Raw genomic sequence first — 23,037 nt, 5'->3', positions numbered from 1 at the left:
TTGGAACACAGGAGTGATGGTTGCTGATAATGGGCCTCTGTACAACTATGTAGATATTCCATTTAAAAAAATCAGCCGTTTCCAGCTACAATTGTCATTTACAACATTACATTGTAAATACACTGTATTTCTGATAAATTTTATGTTATTTTAAATGGCCCAAAAAAATTGCTATTCTTTAAAAAACAAGGACATTTCTAAGTGACCCTAAACTTTTGAACGGTATTGTAGACTGAGGGGTGAACTTAAAAGCCCTAACCCACAATCGCAGTGCTATTGAGCAATGATGCTTATCATCATTGCTCGCACTGCAAGTTATGGGGGTACTAAATATGGTATGAATGGTATGAATTTGGCCAGCTCTTTTAGGAGATTACAGTATAATCACATACTGTATGTTTCAGAACATATGATCTGATCTGGTGGGCCCCAATGTTGTCGTTTCTATTAAAATGGCTGTAAGATCTCCATGTCATAATATTCTCTGTCAGAATCACGACTTTTCAGGAAAGAGGTTTTCTGAGAAGAGCATCTGCTACCGGTTTCGGAGCACCTCGAATTCAGTGTAGACAGGGAATTTTCTACGGTAAATTTTCTTAAACATATCAACGTCTTGCATATGCAGTCAATTCTCCACATTTAAATTTGATTTCAAAATATGGAAACTGCCCTAAAGGCACAGATCTACAATCAGAGGGTTCGGAATTGTTAGTCCATTAGTTATCAACAGAGCCGGTACATCAAGCTATCATCACTAAAACATAATCCAGAAAATATTGCCGATGTCAGCCTTTAATACAATCACTGTTAGTATTCATGTTATATTTCTGCTCATCTAAGCCTAATTCGGAATGAGTGAACTTGAGCAAGTAAATTTAATGGACCCACCAGTTCAGGACTGAGGTCAAGTCAACCCCTTGCATTAAAAGTCATCAGAGACTTCACATTACAGCAAGGTTATCTTATAATTTAGGGAAATACATGTGTATCCTTCTCTTTCAAGATGAAATTAATCAACACCCCTTCCTCCTCACCAACAGCAGGGGTTTTTACATGCATCTATTTAACCACCATCCCTTCTTTTCCCGTCCCGCCCCTCCCCTTTAACTGCCTACTCAATCAAATGACAGACACAGGTATTTTCCCCTCCTCCATCAGCAAATAACAACCAATCAAAGGCCTCTGTCATGCCCACGGGGCACTTTCCACCTAAAAACTCTGCTGCTGCTATTCACCACAGCAATACCTGGGAAAAGTAACTTTTATTTACCTAGACATGTCAGTTAAGAACAAATTCTTATTTCAATGACAGCCTACCCTAGCCAAACCCAGACGACGCTGAGCCAATTGTGCACCGCCCTATGGGACTCCCAATCACGGCCAGATGTGGTGCAGCCTGGATTCGAACCAGAGACTGCCTCTTGCACTGAGATGCAGTGCCTTAGACAGCTGCGCCACTCGGGAGCCCGAGAAGAGTCTATCCCTTCCAAAGACACGTTGATCTGAGCACCATAGCGATATACGTTTTTATCTCAATATTAGGCACCTACCACCCACTCTGTACCAGAGTAATGTTGCTTACCATTCATTTAAATTGCCAACCATAATGACAAAATATTAAATGAAGTACTATTCCTCAGAAGTTAAACAAAAAATCATAACGTTGACCCCAAGATTAGTAAGATGCTAGTCTCTCTAGACAGACGGGTTGCCTCCCACAATGTACCAGCTTAACACTTCTGTACGTATAGAACATCAGTTTGGTATACACTGTTAAAAGTGCTTTGTAACACCAAAACTAGTGGCAACTGAGCTGCCCCCAATGCGTAGGAGACAACCTTAACTTTACTAAAGTATTGAAACACATTGTCCTGAGATGTTTTGAAACATTTCATGGTGTGTTGTAACATCCTTTAGTCAAGTGTTACGCAACACCTTGCCAGGGACTGGGAGCACTAATGGAAAAGGTTGAAAACACAAGTATGATGTTTAGAGTTCTGTTTGTGCAGAATTAGATACCTTCTCCTTTGGTGTCGTTTCCTCTAAAACTATTGTGGTGTTTCAAATCCTGTCTATTGCTAAATTAGATCACTTCTTCTGGAGTACTTTAATGTTTAACATTGATTTATGTATCTGATCATTTGCCAGTTTAATCCATTTTTGGCAGGTATTGTTGAGCACAGTAGTAACTAGAGGTTTTACTGCAATTTGCCTCTATCATTAAAAGTTGGATATGTGGGAATGGGTTGTCTCATAACTGATGTCATTTTGCCTGAAGATTTCGATATTTGTTCACCATTACACCTCATGGTACAACAAGCTGCTTAATACTAATATAGAAGTATACTTGTCTTTCTTCAAACATGCATATAACACTGTGTAAAATGTTTGAAATACCCACAATCCTCTAAAAACAGAGCCACGTGGCAAGATAGGAAGTGGGATTCAATTACAGCTTCCGCCTGTCCCACCTTTTACATGCACCGAAAACCCCCAAAAGTGTTTTAACAACACTTTCTTGAAAACACTAATATTCAGATTGAAAAACCACTTTGGGTCTTTTAGAGTACTTTTATTGTTTTAAAACACTGTCTGTGTATCATAACACTTACATTGGGTTTACATTCCACCACCAGATCTCAGGTTAGGTGCACCATTATTCCATGGTTTCATTACACAATCATGGTGTTTTGAGTCTTTCTATTTTTACAGTGTAGAGGAAAGGGCAGAGTTGGGACATCCGTCTTTCCTACATCACTGCACTAACCGCTTGATGCCCTAGCATAAACATCCCCGGACACAAAATAGTAGCTATCAAGATGAAGATCACTGAAGGTATTTTTAAGGACTACATTTCCCAAGTGGCTAGTTTGCATCAACTACCTTTACTAAAACTACTGCTAACATTTTGCCGGCAAACTCAGGTTTCGAATTATAACGTTCTGGCATGTCTGCCTCGTGATTTGTTGGGAGCATTCTGTCTGTAGTCTTCTGTCTGAAGAGGACCCTCCCCAGAACAATTTTTGGCCCTTTTTGAAGTTGCCATGAGAATCTGTAATTAATCCCAGACCTAGTGCTGTTGCTGCCCTAGGTCTGGGATTTCAGAGACTAATTAGGTACTGCTTCCCTCCCACTAGGATTAGACATTACCTTTTTCTGGAGCAAAGGGGTCTGGGAGTCAGAGTATGACATTGAACATTACAGCCAGGGCCCTGTCAATAAAACTGGTCCTGGCTGACCCCTGGGGGACTCCACATCCCACAACATTAACAAGGCTCTCTCTGGAGCTCAAGGGGGATGTCTGTGCCCCCCAACCCAGGATTAGGGCACTCACCTTGGGACCAGGAAGACCAGGCAGGCCGGGGTTTCCATGTGGACCAGTAGGACCCTAGAGAGACAACGAGAGAGAGAGAGAGAGAGATTCATTTACAGTAGATCTACTAGATCACAACGACAGCATAGCATTATTGCTAAGTGGATGGGTCTCTACAGAAGGTGTAAACGGTACAGTGAATTAGTCATACTGTATGTCAGCAACAGTTCCCATCTTTTAGCTACAAAGATTAAAGGTAGATAAAACTGCTGAATGAGTCAGTGATTGTAGGCTGTGATGAGATATAGCGAGACTTTTTCTGAGTATTACACATATTTTATGTCACATTTTTCTTCTTCATGTGCCAAACTATGCCCTACCTTTAAACCGTACAAGAGTGCACTTTCAAGGGAACACCTTATAACATACATGCACTCACTTTGAGTACAACTCACACATGTGGGAACAACCACACGTGCATGCTCATGTGCGCACACACACACACACATCTGCACCCCTGCTGTTGCCTGACTTAAGCTGCATTCTCTCTAAAACACTCACTACAAACTAAAGCTATGAGGTAAGACTCTGCTCTCTCTCATAACAGTAATCAGTCTGTGATCAGGAGATGACAGAGACTTAATGTAGGGGTAATGATGACCCACACCTAGTTTTAAAGGTGTCTGTGTGTCCTCTTGACACTGAGTTGTGTTGTGGTGTCACAGTCTCTTTCTACCACCCAGCCCCCAACCTCTCCCCCGGCTCTCTACTTTCCGAGACTCCAGTAAAACCCCATAACAAAGGATCTCTCTCCCCCTCTGCCTCCCTCCCTCCTCTCCCCATTTATCTAACTACCCATCTCGCTCTATCGCTGTAACTCTCTCCTCCCCCCTCCTCCTATTTCTCCCTATCGTTTTCCTCTCTCAGTCCTGAGCAGATTATTTAAAATGGGGGTCTGTTCTCTGTGCATAAAATGCTGCCACCTGTGGAGTGTGGGATTTAGCTAAGGTACAATACAGGTGAGTACAGCACAGTGAGGTCTGGAGGTCTGTATCTTGCTGAGGCAGCAGAGTTCGCAGCCCACACAGACACAATCACCCATTACAGTCATTTTCCACCCCATAACGAAGCCTCCCTCTGAATGTCTATGCCTCTATGGGTCACCACACTGCATGTAAACCATATGTCTCCACAGTTGGGTCCCACAAGTGTTTACCATTATACAGTAGTTTACCTGTAGACAACTTTTACTGGCTGCCTGGCTGGCTGCTGGAGGGTCCCTGTCTGTCTGACACACACTAAACAAGCGTAACCAAGAGGCGTGGTGTGTAATAAAGAAGACTTTACAAAGATAAAACAGAGAGAGGTGCACCTGTGGTCTTCCTGAGTATAGCTGGCTAACTGTGATAGGCACTGTATCTCGGTGCTAGAAGCGTCACTACAGATCCTGGTTCGATTCCAGGCTGTATCACAACCGGCTGTGATTGGGAGTCCCATAGGGCGGCGCACAACTGGCCCAGTGTCGTCCTGGTTAGGGTTTGGTTGGGGAAGGCCTTCATTGTAAATGAGAATTTGTTCTTCACTGACTTGCCTAGTTAAATAAAATATATATATATATATATATATATATATATCATTCTCTATAGCAGAATGTTCAGAAATGCCAGAACATTAAGAGCAAAACATGTCTAGTGATGTTGAAGATGCTCAAAAAGTTCTACAGCTGAGCCAGTGAGAGCATCTTCTCTGCTGCCAATGACTGGAACGAATTGCAAAACTCACTGAAGCTGGAGTCTTACATCTCCCTCTCTAACTTTAAGTATCAGCTGTCAGAGCAGCTTACCGATCACTGTACCTGTACACAGCCAATCTGTAAATAGCACACCCAACTACCTCATCCCCATATTGTCATTTGTCCTCTTGCTCTTATTCTCTTTTGCACCCCAGTATCTCTACTTACACATCATCATCAGCACAGCTATCACTCGTGTTAACGCTAAATTGTAAATATTTCGCCTCTATGGCCTATTTATTGCCTTACCTCCCTACTCTTCTACATTTGCAAACACTGTATATAGATTTTTCTATTGTGTTATTGACTGTACGTTTGTTTGTGTAACTCTGTGTTGTTGTTTTTGTCGCACTGCTTTGCTTTGTCTTGGCCAAGTTGTAAATGACAACTTGTTCTCAATAGGCCTACCTGGTTAAATAAAGGTGAAATAAAGAATAAATAAAAAATCTGGACTGGCTGCATCACTGCTTGGTATGGCAACTGCTTGGCATCCAACGGAAAGGCACTACAGAGGGTAGTGCGTTTGGCCCAGGAACATCTCTGGGGCCAAACTCCCTGCCATCCAGGACCTCTATACCAGAGGAAGGCCCTACATTTTTTTTGAAGACTCCAGCCACCCAAGTCATAGACTGTTCTCTCTGCTACCGCACGGAAAGCAGTACCGGAGCACCAAGTCTGGGACCAAATGGCTCCTGAACAGCATCTACCCCCAAGCCATAAGACTGCTGAACAGTTCATCAAATGGCCACCTGGACTATTTACATTGACCCTGTTTATTATTCATTTTTTATACATTTTTTTGCACTGATTCTCTTCCACTGGCTCTATGCACACTCATTAGACACTCCAACACACACACACACACACACACACACACACACACACACACACACACACACACACACACACACACACACACACACACTACATATGCTCACACACAAAACACACACTTTCACACTCTTCACATATGCTGCTGCTACTCTGTTTATTATCTATCCTGATTGCCTAGTCACTTTTACCCCTATCTAAATGTACATGCTGTATTACCTCAATTGCCTCAACTACCTCGTTACTTCCCTGTACATTGACTAGGTACTTGTACTCCTTGAATATAGCCTCGTTATTGTTATTTTATTGTGTTACTATTGCGTTTTTTTTGTGCAAATGTCTTTTTTGAAGCATTTCACGGTAAAGACTACACCTGTTGCATTCGGCGCATGTGACCAACACAATTTGATTTGATTGGATTTGAATGATCTCAGTGTGGTCAGTGATCAGAGCGTTGCTTTCAGAGATCAAACTCTACTATAGTACAATTTAGTCTCAACAACATCAGAACAGAGACACGTACTGAACAGCACTGAACAGCACTGTACTGATGTAGCAGCAGGAGCTGATTTCTTGATGCTCCAAGAGCCAGTAAAGAAGGCTTGGGCAGTATACAATATATACTGTATACTGTATACTGGGGTATTTGGAAATAGCCACAGGATGGTTTTTCAATACTTTCAATACCGTTGAAACTATTTCTTTGAAGTTTTTCAATAAATTTTAATATTTGTAGCCAATTTAAGTGAATACATGCAGCCAACTTGTGCGATACGTTAGGAGACAGAGATTATGTTCTTCATTTCACTTGTCACATTATTTTACATTATGAAGCTTAACGTAGTTCCCTAGACCCCAGAACAGTTGAGCGAGTCACGTTTGCTTGTAAAGAGCACAACGGGAGAAAGCAGGAGCCGGTGAGTCCAGCTGTGTATTTGGTTTAACTTGCTAGTTAGCTAAGTATGTCGCTGAATTAATGAGGAGATGGGGTATCGTATATTCTTAGCTTTCTGCCATGTTTGAGAAGTCAAAGGGCTTTGTATGAGTTACCTGTACAGCTGCCACTGCTATCTTGATATCCTAAAAAAAATTATCCTTTCGGTTCCCGGCCCCTGAGTCTGCTCCTCTGCCCCTCTTCTCAGAGCAGAGAAAGAAGGCTCCGTTGCCCTAGTGACTCCAGACACCACAAAGACACAGCTTGTACACATGCTGCTCCAGAGTCAGTGCTGTTTTTCCTTCAGACTGCCATGCATCCAAAAATTGTTCATTTGCACTATGTCTCTCGTTCACATTTGCTTGTAAATGTCCAAACTCACCAACAAAAATGTATTCTGTACCTGCTACCTATATATGTAGAACTTTATGAGCTGGATTGCCTGTCTTTGCAATTAGTTTATTTTCGTTTGCGCTCATTAGCATATTTAGCTAGTACTATGGAAATCCGCTAGTACTTGTGCTACGTCCCCTTGTGTACTAAGCCGACAATACTATAAATCCCGGAATGAGAGAAGGACGGTATGACGATATGAAAATCTTTATACCGCCCAACCCTACAGTAAAGTAAACATGTATGCATTATCCTCTCATAGGACTATCTCATTCATACGCACCATTACAGCTCATCCCTGGTTCTTTTTGGAACGTCGGCAGCTCTGTAATGGTGCTGGATCACTGGTCTTGACAACTGGCTTGTGTCTAGCTTGTGTCTGTGGATTAATGGTGATGAAGTGCATAGAGAAGTATATCAACTCGCAGACCGTGTGTCATTGCTATGTCTGTTGGGACTGTTGATGGAGTGAGAGTGCTTTGAGAAGTGTATGTGTAAGTGATGCATTTTCAGTCACAAAGTGTGTGTCAGTGTTGAGAGTGTGTGTGTCAGCGTTGTGTGTATCAGTGCTCTCAGGTATGAACACGCCTCATCAGGACAATAAACCTGACCTCAATTTACGGAGAACCAGAACTAGCCACTTCAAGACCTGTCCTGAAATAAACTCTGAAGAATCCTTTTCAAAAGCCAGCACGACCTTGTAATATCCTCTAAAAAAACCAACTTTTTATAGCACCATATAGCACTGTACAAGACTGCTAGGGTTAAAACAAATCTGGGGAAAGGGATCTTCTTTCAATCTGTTTACAGTATCACCTCAAGGAGGGGTGTAGCACCTCCCGAAGCACAATGGCATCACATGACCACAGGTGTGACATGGTTTGCAGTACTCACCCGAGCTCCTCTCTTCCCAGCAGGACCAGGTAGACCAGGGGGACCAGAAGGACCCTGTTATTGAGAGAGAGAGCGAGAGAGATGTTACAGACACACAAATAACTTGCTAATTGAGAAGTGATAACATGCTGTTTAATGTACAGTTAGATGTGGGTAGGTGGATACTGTATTTATGTAAGAGGCCTAGACAATTTCAAATCAAAGGAGGCAAAGCTTTGAGAGGATGGTGATATCATGTTACATTGTCTGGATGAGCGTGAAGTACTATGCCTCAAGCCAGTTCTGGGATGAAGATAAACTCTTTGTCATGGCAAAACAACCATGGAGGAAAAGCATGGTATGATTCCACTTCATGTTCTTTTCGACCCAAGATGTAAAAGAAGAAAGAGAGGGAAAAAAACGAATGTGCTGAATACTTTTAAATTACAGAGTTGGAACTGAAGACTCTAGTACAGTACTTGTAAAACATGACTTAGATTACATTAAACCTGGTATGTTATGTGGTAGCTTTTTTTCCATCCCACGCATTCATAACAAACTTACACAAATGCACACATCCACAGAGATGTGGAGTAAGGAGCTAACTTGCAAACAAGTCAGACTTCAGCTTGGCTCTCTCAAACGGGATACAGATGTAGGATCTTAATTTGAGCCAGTTTGCTACAGTGGGAAAATAATCCTGCAGCAACAGAAAATGTTCATTATTAAGTGGATTATAATTAATGGACATTTTTGTAGAGGTTGATACATTTTGTGTAAGGGAAAATCATGTCTGAAAGTGGAAATTATAAACTACAGAAGCCTTTTTTTAAACCTCAAATACACTACATGTTTAAAATAAAGTGAGGAGTATTAAGTAGAAGTAAATGTCCACCATTTGTCCCACACCTGAGGATTGGATAAAGTAATGGACTGGGCGGGAGAAAGCAGCAAATACTGTAGCCTTGCCTGTTCTGTTTAATTCATGCATAATTGTAATGTAAATAGTTTATGTGGCGGACACGCAGGCTTGATGCTGCTTAGCCATTCTGTCCGGCACACTGATGATAAACAGCAACTTAGATGCTAATGGGAAATCAATGTTACTTCCTTTAATGATGAGTCTGAGATACAAAGTCAAAGTCAGAAATGTCAATGCTGATTACCAGTGGTGCAGAAAGCCTTCGCTTGCAGTTTGGCCGATAATACTTTGTTAAAGCTGCAATATGTAACTTCTTCGGTAACCCGACCAAATGCACATAGACATTTTTGTTATAGATCTGTCATTCTCATTGAAAGCAAGTCTAAGAAGCAGTAGATATGTTCTATGTGCGCTATTTTTATGCTTCCCGTTCTTAAGTTAAATTTTTGCGTCTTTTACTTTCGGTTTTGTACACCAGCTTCAAACAGCTGAAAATACAATATTTTTGGTTATGGAAAATATATTTCACAGCGGTTTAGATGGTACAATGATTCCCTACACAATGACTGATTGTTTTGTCACAAACTGAAATTATGTGAACTATATTAAATCATAATTGAGAAGTAATTACTTAAAGTTGGAACATGAATATATTTTGGTCTTACCCAGGCCTCCTTTAAGACTCAATAATGATTTTGTAGGAGTTACAAGGCAAGAATTAGTGTATATAAAGATCCAATCCATTTAAACAATTGGAGGCCAGCATCCCTAAGTCGCCTCTTCACTGTTGACGTTGAGACTGGTGTTTTGTGGGTACTATTTAATAAAGCTGCCAGTTGAGGACTTGTGAGGGGTCTGTTTCTCAAACTAGACTAATGTTCCTCTTACTCAGTTGTGCACCGGGGTCTCCCACTCCTCTTTCAATTCTGCTTAGAGCCAGTTTGAGCTGTTCTGTGAAGGGAGTAGTACACAGCGTTGTACGAGAACTTTAGTTTCTTGGCAATTTCTCACATGGAATAGCCTTAATTTCTCAGAACAAGAATAGACTGATGAGTTTCAGAAGAAAGTTCTTTGTTTCTGGTCATTTTGAGCCTGTAATCGAACCCACAAATGCTGATGCTCCAGATACTCAACTAGTCTAAAGAAGGACAGTTGTATTGCTTCTTTAATCAAGACAACTGTTTTCAGCTGTGCTAACATAATTGCAAAATGGTTTTCTAATGATCAATTAGCCTTTTAAAATTATAAACTTGGATTAGCTAACACAACGTGCCATTGGAACACGGGAGCTATGGTTGCTGATAATGGGCTTCTGTATGCCTATGTAGATATTCTATAAAAGAATCTGCCATTTCTAACTACAATAGTCATTTACAACATTAATGGGTGTTATAGTAAAGACCATAAGCAGCTCGTAAGTTTCAAGTTTGGGGAAGCTTACAATTTATCCTACCATTTCTACCTATCTGAGTGAAAGTCATGATATATAGGCACATTTTAATTTCAATTATTACGTTTTCATTTCTCAAATCATTGTCACATGGTTAATTGTAAAATTATAAAAATCTGAAAGTTAAAATTCAACTAAGGCAAGAGCACCAGCCTCTGCTATTAGGACACATTGATACACACAATATTGAAAATATAAACATGACTATATACAAAAAGAAAGAATGTATTTGGCAAATATTTGTATATATTGTTAACATAAAGTTTCAGAGTGGGATCTCTGCTAGTTTTAAAGTTACTACCCATTTCATACATAGAAAGTGGCATAGTTGGCAGCGTAACCAATCACAGTCCTCCCTTTACTTGTATCATTCCACACCCTGCAAATCAACAGCAAACGGTGACCATTTTGAACCATTTTCACATTCACTCTGTTAGTAATGCTTACAAATTGGATCTAAAAGTTGCACAGATTCCAGTCTGGAACTTTGATATTCCCGTAGAGTATTTTATGTTTAACAATATATCAAAAACTTTTCCTAATCAAAAAGGGTACATTTTCAATATTCATGTTAATATTTTCCAAGATTCATATATTAAGGTAAGAAAAGTGTTATTGAAATCAAAATACCACTAATATTACAGAGCAAGCGGTAAAGCATCATGTGACACTCATTCTTGCCTTGTAACTCCTAAAGACAAAACAAAATATCACAAATATTCCAACTCAAAATTTCAAAAATATGTCAAAACACTTTCCTTCAAAGGATCCTTCTATGGATAAATGTCGTGAAAATCTAAAACCTTGTTTTTTGAGGAATCACACTCCCATGACACTGTGTTCACAATGTAGCAAGCTGCTAAACAGCAGCATGAAATAGTATGACGGTCAGGACATAATACACACAGACAGTCGTGGAAAAACTATTATGGAATGATACAAAATAATAAATAAAGGGATACAAAAAAGGTGTGTTTATTTGTCTGTATGTGCATGTACAGTTGAAGTCGGAAGTTTACATACACTTAGGTTGGAGACATTAAAACTTGTTTTTCAACCACTCCCCAAATTTCTTGTTAACAAATTATAGTTTTTGCAAGTCAGTTAGGACATCTACTTGTGCATGACACAAGTCATTTTTCCAACAATTGTTTACAGAGACATTATTTCACTTATAATTCACTGTATCACAATTCCAGTGGGTCAGAAGTTTGCATACACTAAGTTGACTCTGCTTTTAAACAGTTTGGAAAATTCCAGAAAATGATGTCATGGCTTTAGAAGCTTCTGATAGGCTTATTGACATCATTTGAGTCAATTGGAGGTGTACCTGTGGATGTATTTCAAGGCCTACCTTCAAACTCTTTGTGCCTCTTTGCTTGACATCATGGGAAAATCTAAAGAAATCAGCCAAGACCTCAGAAAAAAATGGTAGACCTCCACAAGTCTGGTTCATCCTTGGGAGCAATTTACAAACACCTGAAGGTACCACGTTCATCTGTACAAACAATAGTAAGCAAGTATAAACACCATGGGACCACGAAGCCGTCATTCCGCTCAGGAATGAGATGTGTTCTGTCTCCTAGAGATGAACGTACTTTGGTACGAAAAGTGCAAATCAATCCCAGAACAGCAAAGGACCTTGTGAAGATGCTGGAGGAAACAGGTATAAAAGGATCTATATCCACAGTAAAACGTGTCCTATATCGACATAACCTGAAAGGCCGCTCAGCAAGGAAGAATCCACTGCTCCAAAACTGCCATAAAAAAAGCCAGACTACGGTTTGCAACTGCACATGGGGACAAAGATCGTACTTTTTGGAGAAATGTCCTCTGGTCTGATGAAACAAAAATAGAACTGTTTGGCCATAATAACCATCGTTATGTTTGGAGGAAAAAGGGGGATGCTTGCAAGCCGAAGAACACAATCCCAACCGTGAAGCACAGGGATGTCAGCATCATATTGTGCGGGTGCTTTGCTGCAGGAGGGACTGGTGCACTTCACAAAATAGGTGGCATCACGAGGAAAGAAAATTATGTGGATATATTGAATCAACATCTCAAGACATCATTAAAGCTTGGTTGCAAATGGGTCTTCCCAATGGGTAATGACCCCAAGCATACTTCCAAAGTTGTGGCAAAATGGCTTAAGGACAACAAAGTCAAGGTATTGGAGTGGCCATCACAAAGCCCTGACCTCAATCCTATAGAAAATTTGTGGGCAGAACTGAAAAAGCGTGTGCGAGCAAGGAGGCCTACAAACCTGACTCAGTTACTCCAGCTCTGTCAGGAGGGATGGGCCAAAATTCATCCAACTTATTGTGGGAAGCTTGTGGAAGGCTACGTGAAACGTTTGACCCAACGTAAGCAATTTAAATGCAATGCTACCGAATACTAATTGAGTGTATGTAAATTTATGACCCACTGGGAAAGTGATGAAAGAATTAAAAGCTGAAATAAATCCTTTTCTCTACTATTATTCTGACATTTCACATTCTTAAAATAAAGTGGTGATCATAACTGACCTAAAACAGGGAAATTCTATTGGGATTAAATGTCAGGAATTGTGAAAAACTGAGTTTAAATGTATTTGGATAAGGTGTATGTAAACTTCCGACTTCAACTGTATGTGTGCGTGCGAGCAGTTATGGGGAAGTCCTGCACATTCTATTCCTCTCCGTCTATATCAGAGGGACAAAGACAGAATGTCTCAGTGACAGAAACAGCTGCTTGCTCATGGAGCCACACTCCAACACACACAGTGATGGAAACAGTGATTACACTACTACCGCCTTCTCTTCACCATAACAACAGGGCCAATTGAGACCATGAGGCTTCTTCACGCAAAAAAAAACAAAGATCTGTTGATAATATTAGCAGCATGACAGCTGTGCTGCTGACTGCGTGTTGGGCCCAACAAAACCTTAAAACTGTATTTATGGTACAGTATTTTCCATACTATATCTGTTAATTTGCTGTCTACTATAGGTAACACTTAGCCTGGATAAACCAGACTTAACGCTGCACTCACTATTGTTCAGCATGGTTGAACGAGGCTAGGTAGCACTAATAGTACCAGCAGTGAAAGGTATTTCAGAAAGAGGATGTGAATCATGAAGGTGACGATTGAGTAATCTGTACTTCCTCCCTCTTAAAGTGCATTTGAAGTGTCTGTACAGCTGGGGTGAACTCCCCCAAACATTCTTCTCACGTCCCAGCATTGAGTGAAACTGGATCTCAAATCTCAACGATGCTCAATCAAAATAGAAAAATGTTAATGCACCAAGTAGTAGGTAATTGCAATTTTTGTTATTTCAAAGTAACTACCCAGTTAGCAAATATGGTTCATTGGAAGTTGGTTGTAGAAACAAAGCCATACGTTTCCTGACCAGTAAAACGAAGAGAAAAAAATCTCTGGTTCCTTGAACGTTTTCTTTGGAGATTTTATTAACGCTCTGAGAACAGACATTTATAGGTTATTTGGAGGTTTTTGAATTACTTCCTTAAAACTTTTACTGAATGCTTCAATAAGACTTTTAATAACACTATTAGCTGATTTTGGATTAACTTTTTGGAACTTAAAGCACAGATATGACACATGTAAATTAATTTCTGTAGGCATTAATCAGAAAAATACATTTATTTTTTATCTTGACATGGCATCAGTGAGATTCAAACATTTGATCTTCTGTTCTCTATCCATGGAATAAATCCACTGCACCACCAGGATTTTTTATGCAGACAAAGCTGTTCATTTGTTTTATTCAAACAGACCCCATTTCAAAGGGAACAAGAACTCATTAGGATCAGCTGCGGCCAATTAGCGAGCACGGCCAACACACCTGAACACACTTAACAAGATAGGGTATACAAAGTTTTGTTGATGCTTATAGCGGAATGTACGTTTTTAAATAACATTCTTAGAACGTATAAATTTTTTATTGTTTTTTTATGGAAAGTTTTCTTCATTTTCTGAGAACGTAATTGAGCTTATTGATGTTAATGTGTACAATAAAAAAAAAAAATTCACAGAATATTGCCAAGAACTGACATAAAAGAGAACCATACATTATCTGAATGTTCGGAAAACATCTCTTAAGTCACACCATTTTTGAGAACTTTCCCAGAATGTAGTAACAATATGACATTAAATAGATCCACATGGGAACTTGTGTGTAATGTTCTGTAGAAGTACTTAAATTCCTACAGAAGAAAGTTGTTTCTTAACATACTGAGAACATTTTGAGAACATGACTTTAAATAGAACCATGAGGAAACCTGTAGGAAACATTATGTTGAAGTACTGAAATTCCCACAGAACAACATTGTTTCTTAATGTTTTTGGAACAATTTCAAAACATTCCAAGTGTCAAACCCATTGGAGAACATTCTTAGAACATTACCAAAATTGCAATTAAATGTTTCCATGTTTGAACTTTTAGGAAACGTTCTATTAAAGTAATGACATTCCAAAAAAATACGATTTTTTTTGTCAAGTTCTGTAAATGTGCTGAGAATGTTCCAAAGCCAAACATCTATCCTGCACCATTCCCAGAAAGTTGTGGGAAGGTTGTATACAAAATAACCATAGGACAACCACGTGCTCACCAAGCTCTAAGAAACATATGGTTCTTAGAACATTATGTGCTAGCTAGGTATCTGCTAAATAATGGGCTGTAAAATAAAGGGTTTAAAGGGTTATTCATATACATCACCTGTGTTTAATATATGCTACTATACTGACTATCTGGAGCCAGAGCCAAAGCCAAAGCCTATCTGAGGATGAGATACTTTCGGTGTTCCATTCACTGTACTTCCATACTCCAGAGCAGGCAAATGAAGCACGGAGCAGGGAGCACTGAACATGGGAGAGTATGGAGCACAGGAGAACGCTGAACGGAACATAGCCATATTCTCAATCTGGAGCGCTGAGTGCAGGATGGGATGTGGTGACATCACAATCACACACTGACCCATTGTCTTTGCGCTGACCCTACATCCTAAATATGGAGCCTGTCAGAGAGTATTGCTAAAAAAATGGCTGCATTTTCAGTCAAGGAGGAAGGAAAAGCAAGTCAATATCTGACTCCTTGACTTATTACCTCCTGGTAACCAGGTTTGGTTGGCCTCCAAAACATATGTCTACCAGCACTAGGCTCATGGAGTTGAATTAGAGAAACAGAAGTTAGGCTCGGACTTACTCTCGGTAAAGGTACAATCTGCAATAATTATAGTTACTGCTTTTCAATTATCAAATAAATGACAGATTGTGGCTTTAAGTCCTTGAGGAGAAAGGTTGAGCAGCAACACCACTGACTTGGAAACACCTCAATCAGCTGTGTTCCTCTGAGGCTGCCATGGGGCCATAAGCATTAGATCAGCGTCACCGATATGACAGAATGGTACAGTCTTGTTGTCAATTAAGAGAAGAAAAAATACCTCTACAGCTAGCTAGCTGATGTCAGCCTGTTGGATGCTCTTTTGTCGGTAGGCTATAGGAGCAACCCTCAGTTATAAATTACACCCCTCCCCACTCTCACAAGAGTGAGGACGAGTCACTGGCAGTATTTCAAGAGGAATGACATGTTATTTTAACCACCTGTTGATACATGAAAAAAAGAGCTTCGACACCATCACCTTGCCTCTAAATCAATACAAAGCCCTGCCAAATTATTATTATTATTTTTATTTTTTTGCTTTATTGAATGTGTTTGAGAAAGAGGGCCAACAGAACACTCAATGCATAATCGCCATAAATGAGGCTTAATTGCTAATTGTTCCCCATTGCTCATGCACACCTCTGCTCTGACTTGCGGGAAACACACTTTAAAGAAATGTTTTCAACATTCTCTCAATCTATTTATGTATTGCAAACACTTACCGGAGGACCTGGTTCTCCTTTGGGTCCGGGGAAAGCTCCGTCATAGTCTCCGTAGAAGTAGTCTGGATCCTCATATCCATAGTCGTAGCCTCCCATGTCCACATCGTAGGCCTCTTCCTGGTCATGCTCCTCTGAGGTTTCCACCTGGTTCTCCCGGTACAGGGTGGTGCCATTGGGTCTGAACTGGGTGTCCAGGAGGTGGTCAGTGGGCTGGAGCTGGGTGTTAGAGTCCCAAGGCCTGGAGCTGGAGCTGTTCCTCTGGCCATCCTTTAAGTGAGTTTGCTTAACAGGAGATTTTATACCTGGGGTGTCTGTGGTGAACGGTTGGGGCCTCCTGGGGCTCCTCTCCTCCATGTCGTTCTCAGACTGGGGAGACTGCCTGGTTGAGCGCCTTGTTGGGCTGGATCTGGAACTGGGGGTGGTACTTCTGCGGGTGATTCCCAGGGCCTCCAGCCCACTGAGGGTGCCTGAGGACAGGCTGTTGTGGCCAGCAGTGACGGGGGTATGGATGGAGTTGAGGTGCTCTAGCAGAGAGCTCTGGGTCTGGATCCTGACCCCCAGGTGAAGCTGCTCTAAGGGGCTTAAATACATTGTCCCGGACCCCTCCAGAGAGGGGGTGGGGGCTGATCCGGCCGGGGTGGAGGTCTGCTGGGTGTGGGAGTCTACAGCCAACAAGGGGGGCACCACCATCTGGGACTCCAGAGAAAGAGGAATAGGAGAGAAAGCCAGGGAGCTGGAAACCTCCATATCCGAGCCGGGGGGCCATCGGAAAGTGTCGGCCAGCCGGCATTGTCTTTTAAGGTAGTCGCAGTAGCGCGCAGCAGCCTGGGCCAGGGGGTAGATATCCAGCTGGCATATGAGGCCCTGGAATTGGGCTGCTTTAGAGTTCATCCTTCCTAAGGTGAGCAGGCCTCCGGATCCTGACCCCAGCGTTTGTGACCGGGTCAGCGTCTGCTCTCTCTGCTGCACCGCTCCGCAGTCCGCATGGAACGACACAGAGCGTGGCCTCACGCCCACAGAGAAAGAGTGCTGACGCCCGTCGTGCACGTCATAGGTGAAGTAGACGGAGGTCTTCTCGGCAGTGTACACGACCACCTTCCCGGGCAGCAGCTGGATACCAAACTGCAGCTTGTTCCTGCTGTCACGCACGCTGAAAAGGAAAGCATTGTTCGCTCGCCAGGAGCTCAGGCTCACCACAACAGAAAACTCCTCACTGAGCTCCGGCGGGAACAGGCTCCCTGTGGGGGCTTCAATGTGGGCATCCAGGCTGAGTAGGACCCCGGCTCTTGGGGATGAGGATGGAGGAGAGGGCGAGCTGATCCCAGAGGAGAGAGTCTCTCTGCTGCCGGTGAGGCCCAGCTGATGGAGGATATCGACACCTGTGGAGGAGAGAGGGGAGAGCGGTAAGTTAGACAGTCAGACCTGTGCAACATCTTAAAATCTTACAAACAGTGATAGGAAGAGGACATCAACATCATTACTACCTCCAGTGAAACATGGTGGTAGTAGGGGATTGCTCAATGTACTGTATATACAAATGCTAGGGCAAAAGGAGGTACGAAAGGAGATAGAAGAAGAAGAAAGAAAATGATGGGAAAAAAAGAAAGGAAAGCAAGTAGAAGAGGAACATGAAGTGAATATATAGGTGGAAGGTCTGATCAAGGCTCGGCCGCACTGACATCACAGATTACCTAATCCTCCTCAGACAGCCAGGCAAGTGAGCCATGCAGCTGGGTTCCAAATCAAATCCAATTTTATTAGTCACATGTGCTGAATACAAGAGGTGTAGACCTTACAGTTAAATGCTTACTTACAAGCCCCTAACCAACAGTGCAGTTTAAAAAAAAATACAGATAAAAATAAGAGATAAAAGTAACAAGTAATTAAAGAGCAGCAGTAAAATATAACAATTTATAAAGGGGGGTGCCGGTACAGAATCAATGTGCGGGGGCACCGGTTAGTTGAGGTAGTATATACATGTAGGTAGACGTATTAAAGTGACTATACATAGATGACAACAGAGAATGGCAGTGGTGTGGATGCCATTTGACTAGATGTTCAGGAGTCTCATGCTTGAGGATAGAATCTGTGTAGAAGCCTTTTGTACCTAGACTTGGCGCTCCGGTACCGCTTGCCTTGCAGTAGCAGAGAGAACAGTCTATGAATAGGGTGGCTGGAGTCTTTGACAATTTTTAGGGCCTTCCTCTGACACCAGCTGGTATAGAGGTCTTGGATGGCAGGAAGCTTGGCCCCAGTAATGTACTGGGCCGTTCGCACTACCCTCTGTAGTGCCTTGCGGTCGGAGGCCGAGCAGTTGCCATACCAGGCAGTGATGCAACCAGTCAGGATGCTCTCAATGGTGCTGCTGTAGAACCTTTTGAGGATCTCAGGACCCCTGCCAAATCTTTTCAGTCAATCTTTTCACGACTGTCTTGGTGTGCTTGGACCATGTTAGTTTGTTGGTGATGTGGACACCAAGGAACTTGAAGTTCTCAACCTACTCCACTGCAGCAGAATGGGGGCGTGCTCGGTCCTCTTATTCCTGTAGTCAACAATCATCTCCAGACAGGAGACTATAGAGAGAGAGAGATGGTACAGTACAGTATGTGTGTGTGTGTTTCAAACGGCCTGTTTGAATCAATCTGCCACCACAGATTCATGATCTTCTCTCCTGCTGAGTCATGAATTTCCCTCTCTCCCAGGTGATTCCTCAAACTACATGTCAGACCTGCTTAAATTGAGGAGGGAGGCAGGGAGGGAGGGAGGGCAAACTGGCAGACTGATGTGGACGCTCAGTGGAATCCAGGAAATAGGAGAATGTCAGTGGGGAGATCCCGGGAAGAGTAGGAGAGGAGAAGAAGGAGGAGGGGTAGGAGGGAGGAGGAGGAGGAGTTGGAGGAGAAAGAGCAGTGGAAGGTATTTTCATTGCTAATCCAGAAACACTAGTTTCCTTTGAAACAGCTCATACCCCCAAGTTCATTGAGCTGCTCAGGGAGCTTTTCAAAGACTGTTTATTGATTTGGCAGAACAGGAGTGAAGAGAACTTCACCAGCAGTTTGCATGCGCGCACGCATAAGATATATGGCAAAGGATATAGCTTCTTTGGGGGCATGCAAAACCCACACTCACCACAGTAAAAAGAACGGAGACTGGTAAATAATCAGACATCAAAGCGGTAACACAGCTATTTTAGAACGACTTGCACATATACGACCTTGCGACCTTTCATCTTGGTAACAGGTCAAATGGAACAGGTGATAACTTATTTAGAAAAGCGTAGTATAAATGTTAACAGCAGAAATTTGGGGAGGAAGGGGTAACATATGGTTGCTGACATTTACCTTTGTCCAATTTGTATCATTAAAACAGTCACATGGAAACACTTAGCAAAAAGCATTATGGATTCAGCGATCATAGAATACTCTAAAATGGAGATTCAAACAGAGTGACATTGGAGACCATTATCTTTGGAAATAGATCTATGCCTGAACTGTAAACGGCATAAGATTGTACGTATTTCGAAAAATGCCGTTTAATGAGCAACATTAGCTCACCAGTCAATAGGCTGAATAGTGAAGTGATTTCCAACAGTCAAGTCCTGCAATAAGAGCTATGATGTTATTATGTGTAAACTCTTCACAGTTGTATTCTTTGGATGTCACCGAGTAGGCTGATACCACATTTCATGGACCCAAGATCCATGGGTAAGGCTGTACATTGGAATATGAATGTTCGATACACATAGTAGTTTCACTGGTGAGCTAATGTGGCTCGTTTCACAAGTCCTGCAATAAGAGCTATGACGTTAATATATGTGTTAACCAGTGTTTTCTAAATTCAGTCCTGGGGACCTCAGGGGGGTGCACATTTTGTTTTTTGCCCTAGCACTACACAGCTGATTCAAATAACGAACTCATCATCAAGCTTTGATTATTTGAATCAGCTATTTATTGCTCAGGCAAAAAACTAAACGTGCACCCCTTAGGGTCCCCAGGACCAAGTTTGGGAAAAGCTGATGTGAACTCTTCTGTGGATGTCACTGAGTAGGCTGATACCCCATTTCATGGACCCATAGGTAAGAATGTACATTGCAATATGAATGTCTAACACGCACAATAGACTGACTGAGGAGGCGATTTCCCACAGTCAAAGTCCTCCAATAAGAGCTGCTATGATAATATGTGTGTAAACTCTTCACAGTTGTGTTCTGTGGGTGTCACTGAATCGGCTGATACCCCATTTCATTGATCCACAATCCATAGGCAAGGCTATACTGTGAAATATATGTATGCCCCCAATGCAATTATGAAGTCTAATACATACACAGTGCGATTTAAACTAATTTTTCCTTTGTCAAATTAACAAATGATTTCTTTTGTTGAATTTATATAACAACATTCCAAACTTGTCAAGCATCATCTAGTGCAAATATGACATGATTACACTATTTGTATCCGTTTCAATGTGGGACCTTTATTTTGAAGGTGAACCGCAAATTCCACTATTATGGCTAATCTTTATTGTGGCTAGCTTCACATACAGTGCTGGTCACTGTTGAAAATGACGTATCTACTGATTTATGGCTTTTTTCGTGTGGAGGCATGCATCAAAGACTTAGGTCGACTAGCTGCTACAAGGAACACATAGTTCAAATCAAATCATATTGTATTTGTCAAATTCACCGAATACAACTGTGCTTACTTACAAGCCCTTAACCAACAATGCTTTAAGAACTTAATACAAATAAGTGTTAAGTAAAAAATAGATAAGTAAAATATAGAAAATAGAAAATAAAAGTAACAAATAATTCAACAGCAGCAGTAAAATAACAAGTGAGGCTATATATAGGAGGTACCGGAACAGAGTCAATGTGCGGTGGCACTGGTTAGTTGAGGTAATTGAGGTAATATGTACATGTAGGAAGAGTTTAAGTGACTATGCATAGATTATAAACAGAGAGTAGCAGCAGCGTAAAAGTGGGGTCTGGGTAGCCCTTTGATTAGCTGTTCAGGAGTCTTATGGCTTGGGGTAGAAGCTGTTAAGAAGCCTTTTGGACCTCAACTTCGTGCTCCGGTACCGCTTGCCATGCGGTAACAGAGAGAAACAGTCTTTAACTAGGGTGGGCTAGATTCTGACAATTTTTAGGGCCTTCCTCTGACACCCCCTGATATAGAGGTCCTGGATGGCAGGAAGTTTGGCCCCGGTGATGTACTGGGCCGTACGCACTACCCTCTGTAGTGCCTTCCGGTTGAGCCCGAGCAGTTGCCATACCAGGCAGTGATGCAACCAGTCAGGATGCTCTTGATGATGCAGCTGTAGAACCTTTTGAGGATCTGAGGACCCATGCCAAATCTTTTCAGTCTCCTGAGGGGGAATAGGCTTGTCATGCCCTCTTTACAACTGTCCTAGTGTGTTTCGACCATGATAGTTTGTTGGTGATGTGGACACCAAGGAACTTGAAGCTCTCAACCTGTTCCACTACAGCCTCGTCGATGAGAATGGGGGCATGCTCGGTCCTCCTTTTCCTGTAGTCCACAATCATCTCATTTGTCTTGATCACGTTGAGGGAGAGGTTGTTGTGAACAAATATATTTGCTAGCTATTCATTGATCGATAAAGTTGATTAAAATGCCATTAACTAGCCAGCTGTCTTCAAACTGCTTGGGGAAAGCTAGCTAACGTTAGCTTACCCCCACCAACAGAGGTCACCTTCGCTACAGTGGCGTGTATTCATAGATGCCAAGAGAAGCCTCCCCAAAAAAGGTTAAAAAAACAACAAAAAATACATAAAATATTTTATCTTTCGTCTCACTGTGCTTCATATAATTTTCCTTCAATTCGTACGAGGCTGAATGTATCTCACAGGAGAAAGCATCTGAGTGAGCGAAACAGTGCCACTCTGTTTCTCTACGTGTAGGCCATCTATCTGATGCTGTCTGGTCCAAACAAGTATGACACTGTTGCCGCCCTTAGCATTGAAGGCAGGGGAAGCCAGCGAGCATCTGGCCTCCCTTGACAAAAAAAGTATACAAAATTAGCATTGAGCTAAACTGAGCGAACTCAACTGTGAATGGTCCTGGCGCACCAAAAAAATAAATGTCAAGGAAAGTCAGCATGCATTTTGGTGTCACTCCTTATCAAATTCCATTGAGAGTAAACATCATTGACAGAAAAACTTGAAATGTTGCATCTGGTTGTGTTGTTGTCCTCTACTGGCTAGTTAGCCAGCTAGCTAAAATTGGCCTGTTCCTAAATTAGCCATTGATGGCGACAGGGATTTGGACTTGTGGTTTTACTTATTAATTCTCCGTACTGGCCAATGATTATAACGGCAATTCTGATCCAACCATTAATTCATACATCGTTGTGCCCCAGGGCCTGAGGGGATGGAAGTTCAATATGTAGCTAGATGTACAGTGAGGGGAAAAAGTATTTGATCCCCTGCTGATTTTGTACATTTGCCCACTGACAAAGAAATGATCAGTCTACAATTGAAATGGTAGGTTTATTTGAACAGTGAGAGACAGAATAACAACAAAAAAATCTGAAAAACACATGTCAAAAATGTTAGAAATGAATTTCCATTTTAATGAGGGAAATAAGTATTTGACCCCCTCTCAATCAGAAAGATTTCTGGCTCCCAGGTGT

The 23,037-nt window shown here is 41.7% G+C and overlaps 1 protein-coding gene across 1 annotated transcript in view; it reads right to left on the bottom strand.

The window, feature by feature from the left end:
• Positions 1-23,037, bottom strand: part of LOC106584045 (collagen alpha-1(XXIV) chain) — a 187,550-nt gene that overhangs the window by 136,413 nt on the left and 28,100 nt on the right. The window contains exons 3-5 of the mRNA XM_014168854.2: positions 16,390-17,768; positions 8,158-8,211; positions 3,335-3,388 (exon numbers count right to left, since the gene is read on the bottom strand). Coding sequence (XP_014024329.2) covers positions 3,335-3,388; positions 8,158-8,211; positions 16,390-17,768 — 1,487 coding nt within the window. The remainder of the gene's footprint in view (positions 1-3,334; positions 3,389-8,157; positions 8,212-16,389; positions 17,769-23,037) is intronic.

This window comes from Salmo salar, chromosome ssa23 (genome assembly GCF_905237065.1).
Source record: "Salmo salar chromosome ssa23, Ssal_v3.1, whole genome shotgun sequence".
Lineage (NCBI taxonomy): Eukaryota > Metazoa > Chordata > Actinopteri > Salmoniformes > Salmonidae > Salmo > Salmo salar.
The sequence above is the reverse complement of the archived record's forward strand: the minus strand, read 5'-3'. Positions and strand labels throughout refer to the sequence as shown.